The 19045-nt window shown below is 41.2% G+C and overlaps 1 protein-coding gene across 1 annotated transcript in view; it reads right to left on the reverse strand.

Moving 5' to 3' along the window:
- Nucleotides 1–6155: 6155 nt before the first annotated feature.
- ptprq (protein tyrosine phosphatase receptor type Q) overlaps nucleotides 6156–19045 on the reverse strand; it is a 194468-nt gene continuing 181578 nt past the window's right edge. The window contains exons 42-46 of the mRNA XM_078568562.1: nucleotides 17487–17612; nucleotides 16459–16607; nucleotides 15612–15747; nucleotides 11554–11677; nucleotides 6156–6992 (exon numbers count right to left, since the gene is read on the reverse strand). Coding sequence (XP_078424688.1) covers nucleotides 6955–6992; nucleotides 11554–11677; nucleotides 15612–15747; nucleotides 16459–16607; nucleotides 17487–17612 — 573 coding nt within the window. The 3' untranslated portion in view covers nucleotides 6156–6954. The remainder of the gene's footprint in view (nucleotides 6993–11553; nucleotides 11678–15611; nucleotides 15748–16458; nucleotides 16608–17486; nucleotides 17613–19045) is intronic.

The raw sequence follows: 19045 nt of genomic DNA on the forward strand, positions 1-19045 counted from the left end.
GGGGGTGAAGCCTAAAGGGCCTGAAATCCATGAATGCCTCTGGTCCAATGTTGCAATAAACAGAGGCAGCCTGCTCCATCCATGCCCATCTCTCCAATATGTAAATAGGGTGGGCAGGCTCTTCCAGGATGGAGACAGGATTGCAGAGTCAGGAAAATTCTCAACTCCTGACACCAGTCTCCTTGATGAACATCTGGCCCTGAGAATTTTGCTGCTCCCCAATTACTTGTTCCTGTTAGAGCCATGTCTTCACCTATCTGAATATTGGTTATGCTGTAAGAGCACTCCAGCTTTAAATGCTACAGTTGCACCCACAGAAGAATTTCCTCCACCTGCCATGCATGATACTTCCCAAGCCTTCTGAGAACAGTGCATCGATTCCTGGAAGAACTCACACCATAGCCCAGGCCAGCAATAACCGACTGAATTGGCCTCAATTTCTGGCAGCATCAGCTGTGGATGCAGAGGGTAGCAAAAGTTCACCCCCACTGTAATTCTGGTGACAGATCACAGAATCTAGAATTTTGGGTTGTTTGTGTAAATGCATTAATTAGCATTGTACAACACAGCAGTTTTCAATTGATATAATTCTGGTTTCAAGAGTTGAACAACAATCTGCTAAATAGATGAGGTAGAATCTATTCTACAGTGTTAGGATACCTAGTGGGTTACAATATAATATACTGCATATAATATTGGTTATGCAGCTGTTAAAGAATGATTATTAAGAAATTATGAACAGAAGCAATTTGATTAGCAATTAAAGCTTAGGGGTTCATTCTAAACCCTTTTCTGGCTGATATCTTTTTTATTTCATTGTAACTTTGCCTTCTTTTTAACCTTGGTCCAAGTTCCACCTTTGTTGGATATCTTGCAGAAAACGATTGTGTGCTATGAAGTTTTGTGAACCATAAAGCTTACATGTTTGTGTCAAACATCAGCAAGAGGAGTTACTACATATTTCTCAAATTAATGACTCAAACACAGGACAAGTTTTGTCCAGTAAATAACACCATTGTTTGCACATGATTTTTACAACAGTAACTTGTATTTCACAAGAAGTTTTTGTCATTTAAGATCCTACAAATCAGGTACTGCATGGTGTCTGCCTACTATTTGGCTATGAAACAACAATACCCTGAATGGAATACTATTAAATATTAATATTTTTGAACAAAATTTGAAAAAGCTCCAAATTAGGCAGGGAGAAACACAATTATTTGGGAATTCAATTTTCATTTTACTGCTAAAAAATCCTCAATTTTCATAAATCAGAGAATTCAGTATTTGAGCAGAAACAATTCAGTGCTGTGCAATCTTCTTTTATTGATCCAGTAGATTATGATCTAAGGTTCACTTTGTGACTAAACACTTATTACTGGTGTCCGAATGATGAATTTAAAAAATAATACATGGGCTTGCTTAAGTTAATATTTACATTACTTAAAATATTTCTGTTGTAGTTATGTTTATGTTTGAGGACCTACAAATGGTAGGTTGTGAAAGAATGCAAATTAAGTTTTCATGCATTAGCTAATATTCTTTTATGTGCTGTTTTGAAAATGGGACCACAAGTCCCACAGAATATTAGTCCACATTGTGGGATGCTGAATGGTGTAGCTCACAGCGATTGTTAGCTTGTCAATCAAATTATTGAATTTAGTCTTGTAGTTGTGTGTACACATGTAAGGATATGACACTTCGGTCAAACACAATGAAATATGTTTAAATATTGAAACAACAGTACAAAATAAATGCAATACTTTATTGAGTGGGAGTTGAAAGGAACTGTAGATTAGGAGAGAAGCACGTAATCAGTTACATGAAGTGTGAGACATAAAATATCTTTTGGTCCATGAACAAAGCCACAGGAGCACAACTAGTACAGGTCCTGATATTACACCTTGGTTACTAGTATAGGAATGCTTAGCTTATTCTGCTAAAATTCACTAAAATCATTTAAAATAAACAAGTGTTGCTGAAGAGAGAGGCATATTGCTTAAGATTGTCACCTTACACTCATCAGGACAAACCCAAGAATGTTAAATTTCAAACAATCACAACAATTTAAACCAAGGAGAACATGGTGTTGATTGGTTGGCAGACCAGCTGTGATTGGCTGAGGCGTTGCCATAGAGAAAACAGGGGTGAACTATAGGCTCCCAATGCTTCCAGGTAATTTAAAAATGTTTAAGGCTAGAACATGTTCCTTATGTTTGCAGAGGACGGTTCCCTGCATATGAATTCATGTCGCTTCTAACTAGCATAAATGACCCATGATATGAGCTCGACCGATTGACCCATATTTTCTGAGCATCAGCAATTATGGTTGGATTGCCACTCTGATCAAAAATTCTCCCAACTCGACGCTGCTGCACATTTCCACTGGGACCTTCTGAACCCAGCTTTCCCAGAAATGCACTTTGCAATGTCCCTCAGAGAACTCCATCGAAGTGGAGAAGATTTGTGTGAAGAAAAGACAAGCCCCCTTTTTGCGGCACTAGTTGCCATATTGTAACTTTAAAGGTCAGTTTTCTTTTATTCATTCATGAGATATGGGCTTTGCTAGCTGGGCCAGCATTTATTGCCCATCCCTAGTTGTCCTTGAGAAGGTGGTGGTGAGCTGCCTTCTTGAACTGCTGCAGTCCATGTGGCATAGGTACACCCATTGCGCTGTTAGGAAGGAAGTTCCAGGATTTTGACCCAGCAACAGTGAAGGAACAGCAATTTCCAAGTCAGGATGATGGGTGGCTTGGAGGGGAACTTCCAGATGGTGGTGTTCCCATCTATCTGCTGCCCTTGTCCTTCTAGATGATAGTGGTCGTGGGTTTGGAAGGTGCTGTTGAAGGAGCTTTGGTGAATTCCTGCAGTACGTCTTGTAGATGGAACACACTGCTGCTACTGTGCGTCAGTGGTGTAGGGAGTGAATATTTGTGATGCCAATCAAGTGGGCTGCTTTGTCCTGGATGGTGTCAAGATTCTTGAGTGACATGGGAGCTGCACTCATCCAGGCAAGTGGGGAGTATTCTATCACACTCCTGACTTGTGCCTTGTAGATGGTGGACAGGCTTTGGGGAGTCAGGTGAGTTACTCGTTGCATGATTCCTAGCCTCTGGCCTGCTCTTGTTGCCACAATATTTATATGGCTAGTCCAGTTCAGTTTCTGGTCATCCTCAGGATGTTAATAGTGGGGGATTCAGTGATGGTAATGCCATTGAACATCAAGGGTTGATGATTGGATTCTCTCTTGTTGGAGATGATCATTGCCTGACACTTGTGTGGTGTGAATGTTACTTGCCACTTATCAGCTCAAGCCTGGATATTGCCCAGGTCTTGCTGCATTTGGACAAGGACTGCTTCAGTATTTGAGGAGTCGCGAATGATGCTGAACATTGTGCAATCATCAATGAATGTCCTCACTTCTGACCTTATGATGGAAGGAAAGTCATTGATCAAGCATCTGAAGATGGTTGGGCCAAGGACACTACCCTGAGGAATTCGTGCAGTGATGCCCTGGAGCTGAGATGATTGACCTCCAACAATTTCAACCATCTTCCTTTGTGCTAGGTATGACCCCAACCAGCGGAGGGTTATCCCCTGATTTCCATTGACTCGTTTTGCTAGGGCTCCTTGATGCCACACTCGGTCAAATGCTGCCTTGATGTCAAGGGCAGTCACTGTCACCCCACCTCGGGAGTTCAGCTCTTTTGTCAATGTTTGAACTAAGGCTGTAATGAGGTCAGGAGCTCAGTGGCCCTGGCAGAACCCAAACAGGGTGTCAGTGAGCAGGTTATTGCTAAGCAAGTGCTGCTTGATAACACTGTTGATGACCCTTTCCATTACTTTATGGATGACCGAGAGTAGACTGACGGGGCGGTAACTGGCTGGGTTGGATTTGTCTTGCTTTTTGTGTACAGGACATACGGGTAATTTTCCACATAGCCGGGTAGTTGCCAATGTTGTTGCTGTACTGGAACAGCTTGGCTAGGGGCATGGCAAGTTCTGGAGTACAAGTCTTCAGTACTATTGCTGGAATGTTGTCAGGGACCATAGCCTTTGCCATATCCATGCCTTCAGTCGTTTTTTGATATCATGTGGAGTGAATCGAATTGGCATCTGTGATGCTTGGGTCCTCCGGAGGAGGCCAAGATGGATCATCCACTCGGCACTTCTGGTTGAAGATTCTGGCAAATGCTTCAGCCTTATCTTTTGCATTGATGTGCTGGGCTGCTCCAGCATTGAGGATGGGGATATTTGTGGAGCGTCCTCCTCCAGTGAGTTGTTTAATTGTCCACTGCCATTCACTATTGGATGTTGCAGGACTGCAGGGCTTAGATCTGATCCGTTGGTTGTCGGATCACTTAATCCTGTCTATCACTTTCTGCTTATGCTATTTGGCACACAAGTAGCCCTGTGTTATAGCTTCACCAGGTTAACACCTCATTTTTAGGTATGCCTGGTGCTGCTCCTGGCATGGTCTCTTGCACTCTTCATTGAACTAGGGTTGATCCCCTGGTTTGATGGTAATGATAGAATAGGGGATATGTTGGGCCATGAGTTTACAGGTTGTGTTTGAGTACAACTCTGCTGCTGATGGCCCACAGTGCCTCATGGATGCCCAGTCTTGAGTTGCTAGATCTGTTCGAAACCTATCCCATTTAGCACGGTGGTAGTGCCTCACAACACAATGAAGGGTATCCTCAATGTGAGGGCGGGACTTTGTCTCCACAAGGACAGACGGTCACAGGTGGTCACTCCTACCGATACTTTCATGGACAGATGCATCTGCGACAGGCAGACTGGTGAAGGTGAGGTCAAGTATGTTTTTCCCTCTTCCCTTGTTGGTTCCTCTTGTAGGGAGGTCAGGGGTGGTAGTTGGGTGGTTGAGTGGGTAGTCAGTGGGCTTGATGGCTGGGGGGGGGGGGTTGGTTGGGGAGTTACCCTTATGTTATACTAGGTTTTAGTCTAACATTTCATGGCTAACTATTCAGGTAAGTACTGTGGAACTGTCTGAAGTCTCCGACTTGTGGAGGGTCTTGGAGAGCAGGGGAATTGCCTATCGGAAGTTTAAACTTCTCAGGCAATTCCCACAAAGGTCCACACATGAGGACTTCCACAGGGACCCAACATGCATCACCGACATCTGGAGACCAGAAGATTTGGGCCATTACTTTAAATTGGCTGTTAGTGCAGCTATTAACGCACTTCTTCAGCAAGTGCTGGCCAATTGCAGAATCACATGAAACAGTAGACGTTTTGTTTTGGGTTTTGCAAACGTGGGCTGGTTGAGTCAGGTCTGTACTCTGCCTGTTACGAACAGCCGGAGGGAACGTGCTGTTTGATTTGATCAGCAATCTTTGGAACATACAGCCTACATACTTGCATCACGTCAGCACTGAAATTCATACATGATGTATTATTGTGTGGTATGTAGAATATCTTTTTGGACTGATAGCAGCATCCTATTAGGGGAAAATACCACTCGCGTCACCATTGTGTAATAGCAGTGTGAAGCAGCTTGCTTAATTTGTTGTTCAAATTAACTTGTTCAGTCATGGCTCATTTACGCTTGTGAGAAGTGACATACATTTATATGCAGGGGCTATTCTCTGCAAACAACAGGATATGTTCAAGCCTTGTGCCTTTTTTGAATTACCCGGAAGCTTGGGGAGCCTATAGTCCCCCATTGCTTTCTCCATCGTGATGCCTCGGCCAATCAGAATCAGCTTGCCAACCAATCAGCACCCTTTTTCTCCTGTGGTATAAATTGTTGTGATTGTTTGAAATTTGGCATTCTTGCATTTGTCCTGATGAGTGCAAATGAAAAGCTTTGGCAACATGTCTCTTTTTTCAGCAATATAAAATAAGTGAATTCACACTTTTGTTCAAATAGCGGAGAAAGGAATTTCAGACAAATGTGTACTTTAGCACCCCACCAAGTATCCTGACAGCTATTGTATAATCCTGATTTTTACTAAATACCATACAGTTAAGAGGTCTTCACTGCTCAAAATCTTATATAAATATGTATAAAATATTTCCATCTAATACACTTTACGTTCAGTTTACAGATTTACACTTCGATTGCTCGATGGTAAGTTTGTTTGACAATGCAAAATGGATCTGTTTCTCAATGCATGAGTCTTTTCACTTTTCAGCACAGTAATGAGTATTTAGAATTAAAGAAGGGAACTTCATCCAGATAAAAACAAGGGCCAACCTGATAGCTCTGTTTGAGCTGGTGCAGAGCAGTGAGTGTAAACAGTAGAATGTCCCTAAAGAGCTACTGTCTGAACTGCAGTGGGAGATTAATCTCTATGGTGTCAGAGGGGTGAGTGTTCAGCTGTTCAGGATCACAGACTATTCTGCCAGTGTGCACTGAGTTCAGCTACAGACACCAAAAGCCAACCTTTTAATGGAGACCATTGAATCAGAAATGAAGATAGCACAAAAGACACATTAAAACTTTGGTAATTGAAGTAATATAGGCAACTCAAATATATATTTACTTCCAAACCAAACACACTTGCACATACAGATGCACACTGCAATCTAAAATATGCACAGCAAAAGCAACACAGTATCATGAAAAATTAAATTTTACATCATATTTGGCTCACTTTACATTAAAAAATGCAAGAAGTTACAAAAGACTAAAAATAAGCAGCATAGCAAAATCAAACATGGAATAGATATAAGGGTTGAAAATAAGCGCTAAGAATTTATACAAGAAATATGGAGATTATTAATTAATTAATTATCCATCCAAACCAAACACAAAGTGTAAAGAAGCATTTCATAAAAGGCAAAGCGGAGATAAAGGAATTTGCCATGCTGGTAATTTAAAGAAGTCTATTTACAGATGATTTTTGGCCCCTACTTATAGAAGCTCTTGTGTTCCTTTCCTGAAATGAGTTTAATATCTTCTTTATATCCTTCAGCAGTGTCTGAGAATTACATGGTTGTTTCCTCCCACTCTAATTCCACATCACCTAAAAGAAATTCGCAGAGAAGTCAGTATTAACAGTGTAGCAATTTTAATCCTGTACAAAGGCTGCTCATTCCTAAACTGCTGATGGTGCATTTTGCACTCACTGACAAAGCTCTGCAGTTTTGATTCTAGGGGACCAATTCTAACTCGGATTTGTGAGGTCAAAGCAAATGATCCAACACCTCCCCACCCCCAAGCATGAAACCCGACATCACACTGCCATCAGGAAGAGTCAACATTGTAGGGGGATCAGTCCACCACTGGGGATCCATAAAAATAGTCCCTGGCAAGGTACGTACAGACTGGGATGTCCATCAGCAAGTCCACATTTAAGGGGATGGGAAGGAATACCCAGGAAAAGGGAACCCCAAGATATCTTTGCATGTCTGATCTCTGTCTAATGTACAAAGAACCTTTTCAACATTTAAAAAAAGGCAAATTTACCTCATTTCTAACAAATCACCATCACCTTCTCAGGGGCAATTTGGGATTGGCAACAGATGCTGGCCTTGCCCAAGATGTCCATAAATGAATTAGAAAGAAATTTAGAGTGGGCCCCCAGTCCTCTGGGTGGACAGCCTTCCCATGCATGAAGTTAGGAAATAAAGATGGTTACGAGCAGGATTGTAGCGCAATCCTCTCAACCTCCTCCCACCACAACTTTCTCGTGCCTCAACTCCTCTTGCTGTATTAAGACAATTCAGTAATCACTCAATAAACTTGTGTCACTTGTGACTTTTCACAATCGTGAGAAACTCATATTTATAGGCGACTATCACAAAATCAAGTGCAAACTGATGTCCAAGAACCTAAGTGCAGAATTTAATACCATGGGCAGAACCTTGTGCCCTCCCCAGTGGCAAGTTTGATGGTGGGGAGATGAATTTAATTGGGTGGGAGGATTGCGCTTGCAGATCCCCCCATCTTCCCACCTCCACACTGATCGAGTCCATGGTGGGAAGGCCCATGGATAGCCTTCCCGCCCCACCACGAATTGAGTGCTTTAAGTGGGCAATTAATGCCTACTTACGGGCCTCATCCCACAGCCGCTGGTATTAATCCAGCAGAGGGCGGGGGACTTTACTAATGGGGAACATGACAAGCAAACCCATGCAGGGTTGCTTGTGGGCTCCTGGGGAGGGGGGAATCCCTTGACCAAAGTCACTCATAAAAACATATGAATTAGGAGCAGGAGTAGGCCACTCGGCCCCTTGAGCCTGCTCCACCATTCAATAAGATCATGGTCAATCTGAATGTAACCTCAAACCCACATTTCTGCCTACCCCCGATAACCTTTCACCCACTTGTTAATCAAGAATCTATATATCGCTGCCTTAGAAATATTTAAAGACTCTGCTTCCATTGTCTTTTGAAGAAGAGAGTTCCAAAGACTCTCAACCCTCTGAGACAAAAAATTTCTCCTCATCTCTGTCTTAAATGAGCAACCCCTTATTTTTAAACAGTGGCCCCTAATTCTAGATTCTCCCACAAGAGGAAACAGCCTCTCCACATCCACCCTGTCAAGACCCCTCAGGATCTTTCAATTAAGTCGCCTCTTCCTCTTCTAAATTCCAGTGGATACAAGCCTAACCTGTCCAGCCTTTCCTCATAAGACAACCCGCTCATTCCTGGTATTAGTCTAGTAAACCTTCTCTGAACTGCTTCTAACACATTTACATCTTTCTTTAAATAAGGAGACCAGTGCTGTACACAATACTCCAGGTGTGATCTTACCAATGCCCTGTACAACTGAAGTATAACCTCCCAACTTTTGTAATCAATGCCCCTCACAATAAATGATAACATTCTATTAGCTTTCCTAATTACCTGCTGTACATGCATATTAACCTTTTGTGATTCATGCACTAGGACACACAGATCCCTCTGAATCTCAGAGCTCTGCAATCTCTGACTATTTAGATAATAAGCTGCTTTTTTATTCTTCCTCCCAAACTGAACAATTTCACATTTGCCCACATTATAGTCCATTTGCCAGATCTTTGCCACTCACTTAGCCTACCTATGTCACTTTGTAGTCTCCACTCGTCCTGTTCACAATTTACTTTCCCACCTATCTTAGTGTCAGCAGCAAATTTAGCAACCAATCCTTTGGACCCTTCACCCAAGTCATTTATATAAATTGTAAAAAGTTGAGGCCCAAATACTGATCCAGTGTCACACCACTCGTCACATCCTGCCAACCAGAAAAAGACCCATTTATGTCTACTCTTTGCTTCCTGTTAGTCAGCCAATCTTCTATCCTTGCCAATATGTTACCCCCTATACCATGAGCTTTTATCTTCTGCAATAACCTTTGGTCTGGCACTTTATCAAATGCCTTCTGGAAATCTAAGTAGAGTACATCCACCAGTTCCCCTTTATCCACAGCACATGTGACTCCTTCAAAAAGCTCCAATAAATTGGTTAAACATGATTTCCCTTTTACAAAACCATGTTGACTCTGCCTGATTGCCTTGAGTTTTTCTAAGTGCCCTGCTATAACATCTTTAATAATAGCTTCTATCAGTACCTATCAAGGGACAAAGCATCGGGAAGACTGCTGAAAGCCCCGCCTTTGCTGTCAACCTCCCTCCCCCGCAACCATCACCGCTCCACCTCCCTCTTGCCATTACTCACCCCTGGCCTGGGATCCAGCGATGATCCTAGGGCCAGAATTTTTCAGTTGATGGGCAGGCTCGGCGGGAGTGGGCAGGGGCAGTTGCAGAGCCGATCGCCGCTATTTTACGAGGGCGGGCCAATTAAGGCCCGCCCAGCGTAAGACACCGAGCCGTAGCACTCAGCGCTACCTGTGTGGGCGGGGGGAGGAGAGAGAGTCGGGGCCAGCGCTCTTTCTGTGTCACATGAGATAGGACATGTTTTTACATTTAGGAAAATTTTTTGATTAATTAATGAAAGCTTTAGGAAACCTCATTCTGCTCGTGGATGAGGTTTCCTAAAAAACGTGAAGGCCGCTTGGCCTTTTTGCCTGCCCGCCAATCATAAGGTTGGATGGGCAGTGTTAACAATTACATTAATTACTTCCTTAATGGCCTTAATAGCCCATTTACATATTGGTGGTTGCACAGCTGACTCCGGCGTGCACCCGCCAAACGAGACATCGGGATGCATGCCCGGCGTCATTTTACACCTTGGTGTGTCGGGCCCGCCCCCACACGCCGACTGAAAAATCCTGCCCTAGGTCTTGGATGGGTGTTGTACAGGCAGCAGCCACAACCTTCCTGGTGGTGGTGCTGCTGCTGTTCAATTGTGCTGCCATTCTCTAATTGGTCAGCAACTCTTGGCAGGTGGGGACTTCCACACCAGAGGTCCTTGATCCTAAGGGAATCCCGCCGATGGCCTGTCAAGTGCCTGAGAGGGACATGATACTGTGGGTCTTCCTGGAAAGAGGTGACAGGGGGCTCCTACCGGCTCTCCAGACAGCAGCCGAGACCCCCATCACCTCCACAAGGTGCACCAGAACCATAGTGTACCATTTTTATGTAATTCAATTGCTGGAAGATTTTCAAACATCTATTGAAAAATTAGTAATAATTTAGGTGTTTTCTCTGTTGCTGCAGGGTTTTCATTTACATTTTGCATTTAGGAAAGTGTCCAGAAATATAAGAGGAGCCTACTGTTTTCAGAAGTCCGGTGTATCAAAGCTATTTTTAAAATTTAACCTCTAATAAAAAAAAACGTATTTATATTTTCAATTATTTTCCTGTTGTTGTGGTAAATAACCATTTTTCTTCAGCTGGGGATCTGAATTTTAGATCTCTTCATTGTTTCTGCCAGTTTCGTTATCACTGGCCAAGAGTAGGCAGGACTTGTCCTGCAAGATCTTCTGCCCATTTGATTGACAGTGGAGACTGTTGAACTCCATTTGGAGCCTAGCAATCTTCCACAGTCTTCCTGCTTACCCACAGGAACACTTCCTAATATTAAGCTCCAGTAAGCCCTGTTCCATGTTATCTTTGAAAGTCATGCAAAGAACATACTGGAGTTAGACTTTTATATATATGTATATATAAAGTATTGTTATAAAGTGAGATGGCGGAAACTATTAATTATATCTGAGTTTATGATATTTAAGAGTGTTATACGGTGAGGTAGGGGCGGCACATTGATAAATATAAACTGAAAATTACTCAGTGATATTCTCATAGGAATGCTTATAATGTCATTTCAATGCCTGCAATGTTATATCAGCATTTAATGTGTTACTATCAAGTTTCTCTTTCTACCTAACAGTACAGTATACCCAGTGGATCATTTGAGTCTGCCACTCCAGACTTGTGCATCAAAATCTAGGCCCTTTCTGCCTCTCTAATGGAGGCATGAATCTGTATAATAAATATTTAACACATATGTTAAAACTGGACAGGGAAATTCGATATGAATGTGCTAAGCTTTCATACAATAACACTGATCACAGTCATTTTCAGGATATGCTTCAACATGTTTTTGGATTGCAGTAGCAACAATAACATTTAGTTCAAAATATTATAAAAAGGGCTGTTTTTATGTATAATCAAATGCATTATTAAAACTGGTCTTATTACCCTCCATTGTATCCAGAGAGTCCATTTTTTGCAAAGCAGCATAATTCACAAACCACAGCGATCGACTGGTTCCTTTGTTATTCAATAGATCCAAAGCACACTGATGTAAGAACATATATTGAGCCTGCATTCAAATAAACACCGGAACATTTTTAAATATTAAAGAACACAAATATAACTAAACTTAAATTGGGAAATTTAATCATCTATTATTAAAACATGACTTAATTTGTATCGATCAAATTAATACCTGCATATAATACATGCAACGGAGTTGGCTCACCCACAAACTTTCAAACAAATTATTAGAATTGCATTAATCATGTCAATTAGCAAAAAATTATTTGGACAGAGTTTTCTTGGCTTATAATTGTTTCAATACATAATGCAGAGGTAACAATAGCTGAAAATATACTGGAGCAGCATGACAATCCATCGGGATTAAAAACCAACAAACAGCCAAGTGTTTGAGAGACATGAGAGGGTTAGAACCAGTCAGCTGCTGGTTGGCTTCACTTTTATTTTTCCAAATAAGGCTGGATTTTACTGAGGTATTATACAGGATACAGAACAGCACAAGCTGTAAAGTAGCCATTTGTCTCAAATTCCTTTTTGATCCTGAACTTTGAAAAGGTGTATCTTTTGGAGTCTCACCAACTTCTATTGAAAAATAATTGCCATCTTGTGATATAGTTCTCCAAAATCCACAAAATGTAATTATAGTGATAGTGGATATATTTTAAGTGGATTTCCTTGGTGTATATCAATCTATGTTATATTGTGGAAATTGAGCACAGACAACAGAAAGAAAAAAATCAGAATGAAAACTTTTATCAATGAGTCTAAAATATAACCTGCTCCATGTAGGGAGATAAGTTCCAATCCTCCTGTACCCATTAAAAGGAGTGCAGCAGCCATTTAAAGGGAAGCAGCCTCTTAAAAGTAATTGGCTACTATGAGATGGATTTTAAAAAATATATAAAGACAGTCTTTAAGGAAATAATAGAGTGCTGCAAGAACAGACCCCTAGCTTTATTGAGGTAGAGGTGCTGCTGCATGTCTTGGGTGCAAGGTTCACTGCCCTGTTTCACACCACAGGACATGCTATGCAGAAAGCATAGTGCATCATACCTGGGAAGGCATGGTGGCCAAGGTAAAAGCTGTCTTCAGTACTTATTGTGACTGGTAATAAGTGCTTAGGAAAACTGCTGATTTTAAGAAAGTAAAAGCTACCTAACAGTACAATATACCCAGTGGATCATTTCAGTATGCCACTCCAGACTTGTGCATCAAAACCTAGGCCCACACTCCAGTGCTGTGCTGAGGTTCGCAACGCTGCACTCTCAGAAGCGCAGTCTTTCAGATGAGACATTCAACCGTGGCCTTTTCTGCCCTATAAGTTCGATGTAAAAGATTCAGTGGCGTTATTTCAAAGAAGAGCAGGAGAGTTATTCCCAGTGTCCTGGCCGATACTTGTCCCTCAACCAGCATCACAAAAACAGATTTCCTAGTCATTATCACATTGCCGTTTGTGGGATTTCGCTGTGCACAAATTGGCTGCCGCATTTCCTACATTACAACAGTGACTACCCTTCAAAAGTACTTCATTCAAGCTGCAACCTATAATTGAACTCCACCCACACTAACATCTTAAAATGTTTCAAATAAAAAAATATTCTAATGTAATTTAGCCGAATGATGCATATTCATGTAAGTCACACATGTGCTCAGTTTTACTGCATATATCCTGGTAATTTTCAATATTTCAGCAATTTTTTTTGCTTATAGGTCACATTGGCACAAAGCAATCATGGATAGTGAGCTCCCAGGTTTCTGCCCAATTGTAGCTTTTGAAGAGGCCATGTTGGATAATATTGGCAATATAAGCACTATGGGAGTCAGGGAGGGGTGAAACGAAAGGCGAAGGACTAGTACTGCCTTCCTTTTGTATGTTTTCTCCCCTGAAACTGTGAGGAGCCAACTGAATGAGGCCCTGTTTGAGTGAACTTTCTGCTGAGAGAAGTTAAAGTAGAAAGTTTACCTTCAAGAGGTCTTAGGTGCTATGGCAAAGTGAACCATAATCCTGTGCCAGGGCAAGATGCAGAATTAGATATCCCTGAATTAGATATCTCCCATATCAGGAGAGACGGAGAAAGAAAAATATATATTGCCCATCCTTAGTTGCCCTGAGAAGGTGATGGCGAGCCTACTTCTTTAAGTGTTGCTAACCTTGTGGTGACAGTACTTTCACAATGATGTTAGGTAAGGAATTCCAGATACTGACCCAGCAAGGAACAATCATGCCCAGGAGAACTTGAGTTAGTGCCATTCCCCATAGCATTGCTTCCCTTGTCCTTCTTGGTGATAGAGATTGTGGAACAGGGACCTAGTCAAACTTGCTTGGTTAGTGCATTGGTAATGGAGATGGATATTCAATCCATTGCTACAGGTGTCAATCAAGGAAACTGCTCTTCCCTGGATGGTGATGTCCTCCGAGTGTTGCTGCAGTCGCACTCATCCAGCTATGTGATCATTATTCCGTCACAATTCTGACTTGAGCCTTGTAGATTATGGAGATGGCTTTGAGGGATCTATTCCTCTTTATCCTTCTCAACCTGTTTGCAGCCTTTGACCACCAGCCTCCTCCAACATTCCTCTACTGTTATTCAGCTGGATGGGACTGCTCTCACCTGGTTCCATTCATATCTATCCAATTATAGCCAGAGTATCACTTTCAATGATTTCTCTTCCTGCTCTCTGGTTTCCAACAGGAATCTACCCTTGAATCTCTACTTTTTCTCATCTACATGCTGCCCTTCAGCAACATCATCAGAAAGCACAGCATTAGATTTCACCTGTACGCTGATGACATCCAGCTCACAGACCCACTCTCAATTTCTCCACTGTTGCTAAATTATCAGACTGTTTATCCAGTATCCAGTACTAGATGAACAGAAAATTCCTCCAATTAAAATATTGGGTAGACTGAAGTCACGGTTTTCAGACCCTGATCCAATTCTGTTCCCTATATACTGACTTCATCCGTCTCCCTGGCAACAGTCTGAGACTAAACAAGTCTGTTTACAACCTTGGTGTCATATTTGACCCCAAGATAAATTCCCGACCACATATGTGCTTCAACACCTAGACCACCTATTACCGCCTGTGTGACATCACCAGACTTCGGCCCTGTCTCAGTTCATCTGGTGCTGAAACACTTATTCATGCCTTTGTGATCTAGACTTGACTATTCGAATGCATCTCTGGCTGGTCTTCCGTAAACCTGAGGTCATCTCTATATCTTAATTCGGAGAAAGTCCCATTTACTGCACACCCCTGTGCTCACTGACCTACATTGGTTTCCAGTCAAGCAGAAGTGGAAGTGTGGGTAGAAAAAGCTATGAAAAAAAGGTAAATGTGATTCTGATCTTTTTATGTAGAGCTTTAAATACAAGAGCAAGAGAGTAATATTGAATTTGACAGGACATTGGTTATGATAGTTGAAGTAGGTTTGCTCTTCACATTATAGGAAGGATATAGAGCATGCAATCACATATGACATGCCCTGACATACAACAGTACATTACTATGTAAACAGATTTGATGGAGTCTCTTGAAGCCAGCTTTGTAACATGTAAACCTTTTTTGTTTTTGTAAGCTAAATATCAATTCCCTTAATGTAAATCCACATGTATAAGCTTTGTTGCGTTCTATACAATACGTATCCAGGTGTTTTTGAGTAGCTGTTTGCAACTATTTTCATTAGTCCCAGTTCCTGCATCAATGGCTGGGGTTTGTCAGTACGGGTCAATAGTCAGGGAATTTACTTTGCTGTGTGAAAGGAGGTAGACTAGCTGCCACCTCCAGTAGCAGCAGAACTGCTGTGTTACACTACAAGGATCAGGCAATGTCAGTAAGCTCCTAATAAAATAAAGTAATAAAATCAAATACCTCAAATTTGGCATTAAAATCAAGGTGAAAAGGCAACAGAGATAATCTGGTACACATTAGTGAGCACAGAATCTGTTTGCCCCAGTAGGAACTTTCCACTTTCTTACCAAGTTCTGAACCATGCACATTCGCTCACTTCGTAACTCTGCTACAAACCCAAAGATGTCCACAAAGTCATGGTGGTTCACATGCTGTATAAGGTGATCGAGTGCAATGAAGACCCCTGTCCTTCCTACTCCAGCACTGAGCAGCAAAAATGGAGAAAAACAAATCTTGTTCAACCACATACGATAATTTCCCATTAGTCCCAGTACTTACAGTTCCACATGTTTGTCCAATGACACATTAATATTTCAAACTTACTCTTATAATTGTAAATGGAAATTACAGCGAAATCTTACTATATTCTTTTGCATGTTGTTTTGGCACCTTAATTATTTTCTAAAATTACTATAGTTTTGTGTTTTACTAGTTTTAATCATTTTCTACATTTGTTTTCAATTTGATTTACTTGCAGAAGTAAACGTTGATTTGCATCGCTCAGTTTTGTAGTCAATTGTAATACTTAAAGTAAGAAAAGAACTGCAAAACAAATATTTTTTCAAAACTTTCTTCAAACTGTCAATTACATCATGGGTAGAATTCTCTTCTGTGATAAAATTGGAAAGTATTATGGAGGAAAATGAGGGATAATTCAGGGGTGAGGGCTATCGCTGCCTCACTGTCCCAACATTCTGTCAGCATTGACTTCTAATTTCACTAATCCTTTGTATTACTGGAATAAAACACTTAAGTAATGTTCCATAATTTGCAGTGAGATCCACAAAATGCATCATTTTTTACATTAGCAATATACTTCAACCACAACAGGACAGGAGAGAATTTATTTTAATAATAGCTCCAACAACACCATTAGGTGTTATAAATACATAGATCTGTTCAGCAACTTCCTACCTGCAATGCACAGCAATAGGGGTGTTATCATTGGCTCTGTTTGCTCGAATTAGCTTGACAAAATGAATCAAAGGTGCACAGGTCTCAGGAACGCCATGTTCAGGCCAAGAAGTAAAGTTGAAATGCTTCACCATCATATAATCGCCATACTGTTCAAATTGGGATGAATTAAAAGGAGGTAGAATATTAAGACCTTAAGTTATATTCAAGAACCTGTATATTTTGTAAAATTTAGGATGTCTAGAGGAATTTTTAAATTAAGCTGGGGAAAAAGAAGAAAGTAATAGTTTGGAGCTGAGGTCGGCACAGTGAGTTTACTCTGTGTCCCTGAAATAATAAGTAATTCTTTTCCAGCACTAACATCCTTTATCTTGATAAGTATAAAATTCAAGCTATTCAAGGAAACTCAAATGAATTTGTATGTACCTGATGGCTGATCTCAACTTTGGTGCCAAGTGCTACATTTCTGGCATAGGGAGGGGAAAATGGGCTAGGATTCCCAGCAACCAAAGCTGGAAATACATGTGTGTGAACATTGGTTAAGGACAGGATCACGAATACCTATAATGCCCAATGGTCAAATATTGCTGATGTCACTATTCACCATGCTTAGAGCTCTTTTCTGTGAAGTGATATAACTCTGGTCTTACCAGCTATGATGTGCAATTAACAGTTATTAACCTCAAATCAGCAATGTAACATAGCTGCAGCCTAAAATAAAATATTTATGGATTGTCTGCATTATTAATCAATTCAACAAAATGAGCTTGATCATTTGAGGTGCTCCTTCGTCTCTATGGTTTGATGATGTCATCACATTTATGTCTATTTATGCACAGATTCTACAGTGATGTATGGTGAAAAAATTCCAATGCTTCCATTCATTCACTACATAGGTAAATGGTGCTGTGGTGCCTATTTTGATGAAGTCAGGTAAGGAGTTTTACCATATGATTTTGCTACGAAAAATTCCTCCGATATATTTTCATATGTATTGCAGTGAGTTCAGTATAAATGCAGCTGCGTACCTTTTCAATTTTCAGTTCTCTGATAGTCCAATCTGCCTGAATATCTTCTGCTAGTTTAGTGATCACAATATCTCCAAACACTGTTACTGGCTTGTTGTCCTCAGGCCAATACTGGTGACATCTTATCTGATTAAAACAAAGATTGCAATCACATATTGTTGTGAAATTTTAAATATGTCCAGTTGATAACATTAAATATCGTATACCACAACATGCTACTTAGCTGAACAGTTTGGGATACACCTTGAGGCTGAAATTGCTTAACATTTCTGGTGCACTCAGCATAATTCTGGGTCCTGGTCTAAACTGGAAGTTCCTGTTTGACACTCTGAGAAGCAGAGTCTCTACCTCTTAAAAGGCTAGTAATGCAAATGGAGATGTATACGGTCAGGGATTCTCCAAGCAGGGAGGTGCTACTTCCCTAGCCTCCTGGGACCCAGCATGTGATTGGACGCCCACATGCCCAGTGAGATGAAGCATACCATAGAGGGTCCAGGGACTGTTGCTTGGAAGTAAGGGAAAGACAGGGCACCCACCTGCCTGGAAGCACTGCCAGAGTTACCAGCAGCTTGGGGTTAACAAGCACCTGTGGTGCAACTGTAGTGGAACAAGTGTCTGCCAACTCCATGTCAATGAGATGCTCTCCCATTGATTCTGTGTATATGGTGGGTTCGTGCTGGATAGCACAGGTAAATGCAATACTGGCATAACTGTTGGGATCATACCTGTGTAAATTCAGTTAAGTGAATGATCTGTGCAATTAAATCAGTGAATAATTCTAATGTTATATTGCACTAAATTAAAATATTACAGAGTCACAGAGTTTTAATGGCACAGGAGATCATTTGGCCCATCGTTTTGCACCGGCTCTTCAAATAAGCATTATGACCTAGTGCCATTGTCCTGCCTTTTCTCTGTACCCCTGCACAATTTTTCTACTCAAATAATCATCTAAAGTCCTCTTGAATGCCTCGAATCAGCCTGCCTCCACCACACTTCCAGGCAGTGCATTCGAAACCTGAACCGCTCGTCATGTGAAAACGTTTTGTTTCATGTCACATTTGCTTCTTTTGCAAATCACTTTAAATCTGTGCCTCGCGTTCTTAATCGTTTTACGAGCGGGAACAGCTTCTCTCTATCTATTCTGTCCAGCCCCCTCATGATTTTGAACATCTCTATCAAATCTCTCTTAGCCTTCTTCTCTCCAAGGAGAAGATTCCCAACCTCTCCAATCTATCCTCAAAGCTGAAATTTCTCAACCCTGGAACAATTCTTGCAAACCTCTTCTGCACTCTCTCCAGTGTATTCACATCCTTCCTATAATGTGGCGCCCAGAACTGTACATAATATTCCAGCTGAGGTCTAACGAGTGTCTTATATTAATTCAGCATAACTTCCTTACTCTTGAACTCTATGCCCCTATTAATAAAGCCAAGGATACTACGTGCTTTATTAATTGCTCTCTCCACCTGTGCTGCCACCTTCAATGATCTATGCACATATACACCCAGATCTTTCTGCTCCTGCACCCCCTTCAAAAGTTCACCCCTTATTTTATA

Source organism: Cetorhinus maximus, chromosome 22 (genome assembly GCF_964194155.1).
Source record: "Cetorhinus maximus chromosome 22, sCetMax3.hap1.1, whole genome shotgun sequence".
NCBI lineage: Eukaryota > Metazoa > Chordata > Chondrichthyes > Lamniformes > Cetorhinidae > Cetorhinus > Cetorhinus maximus.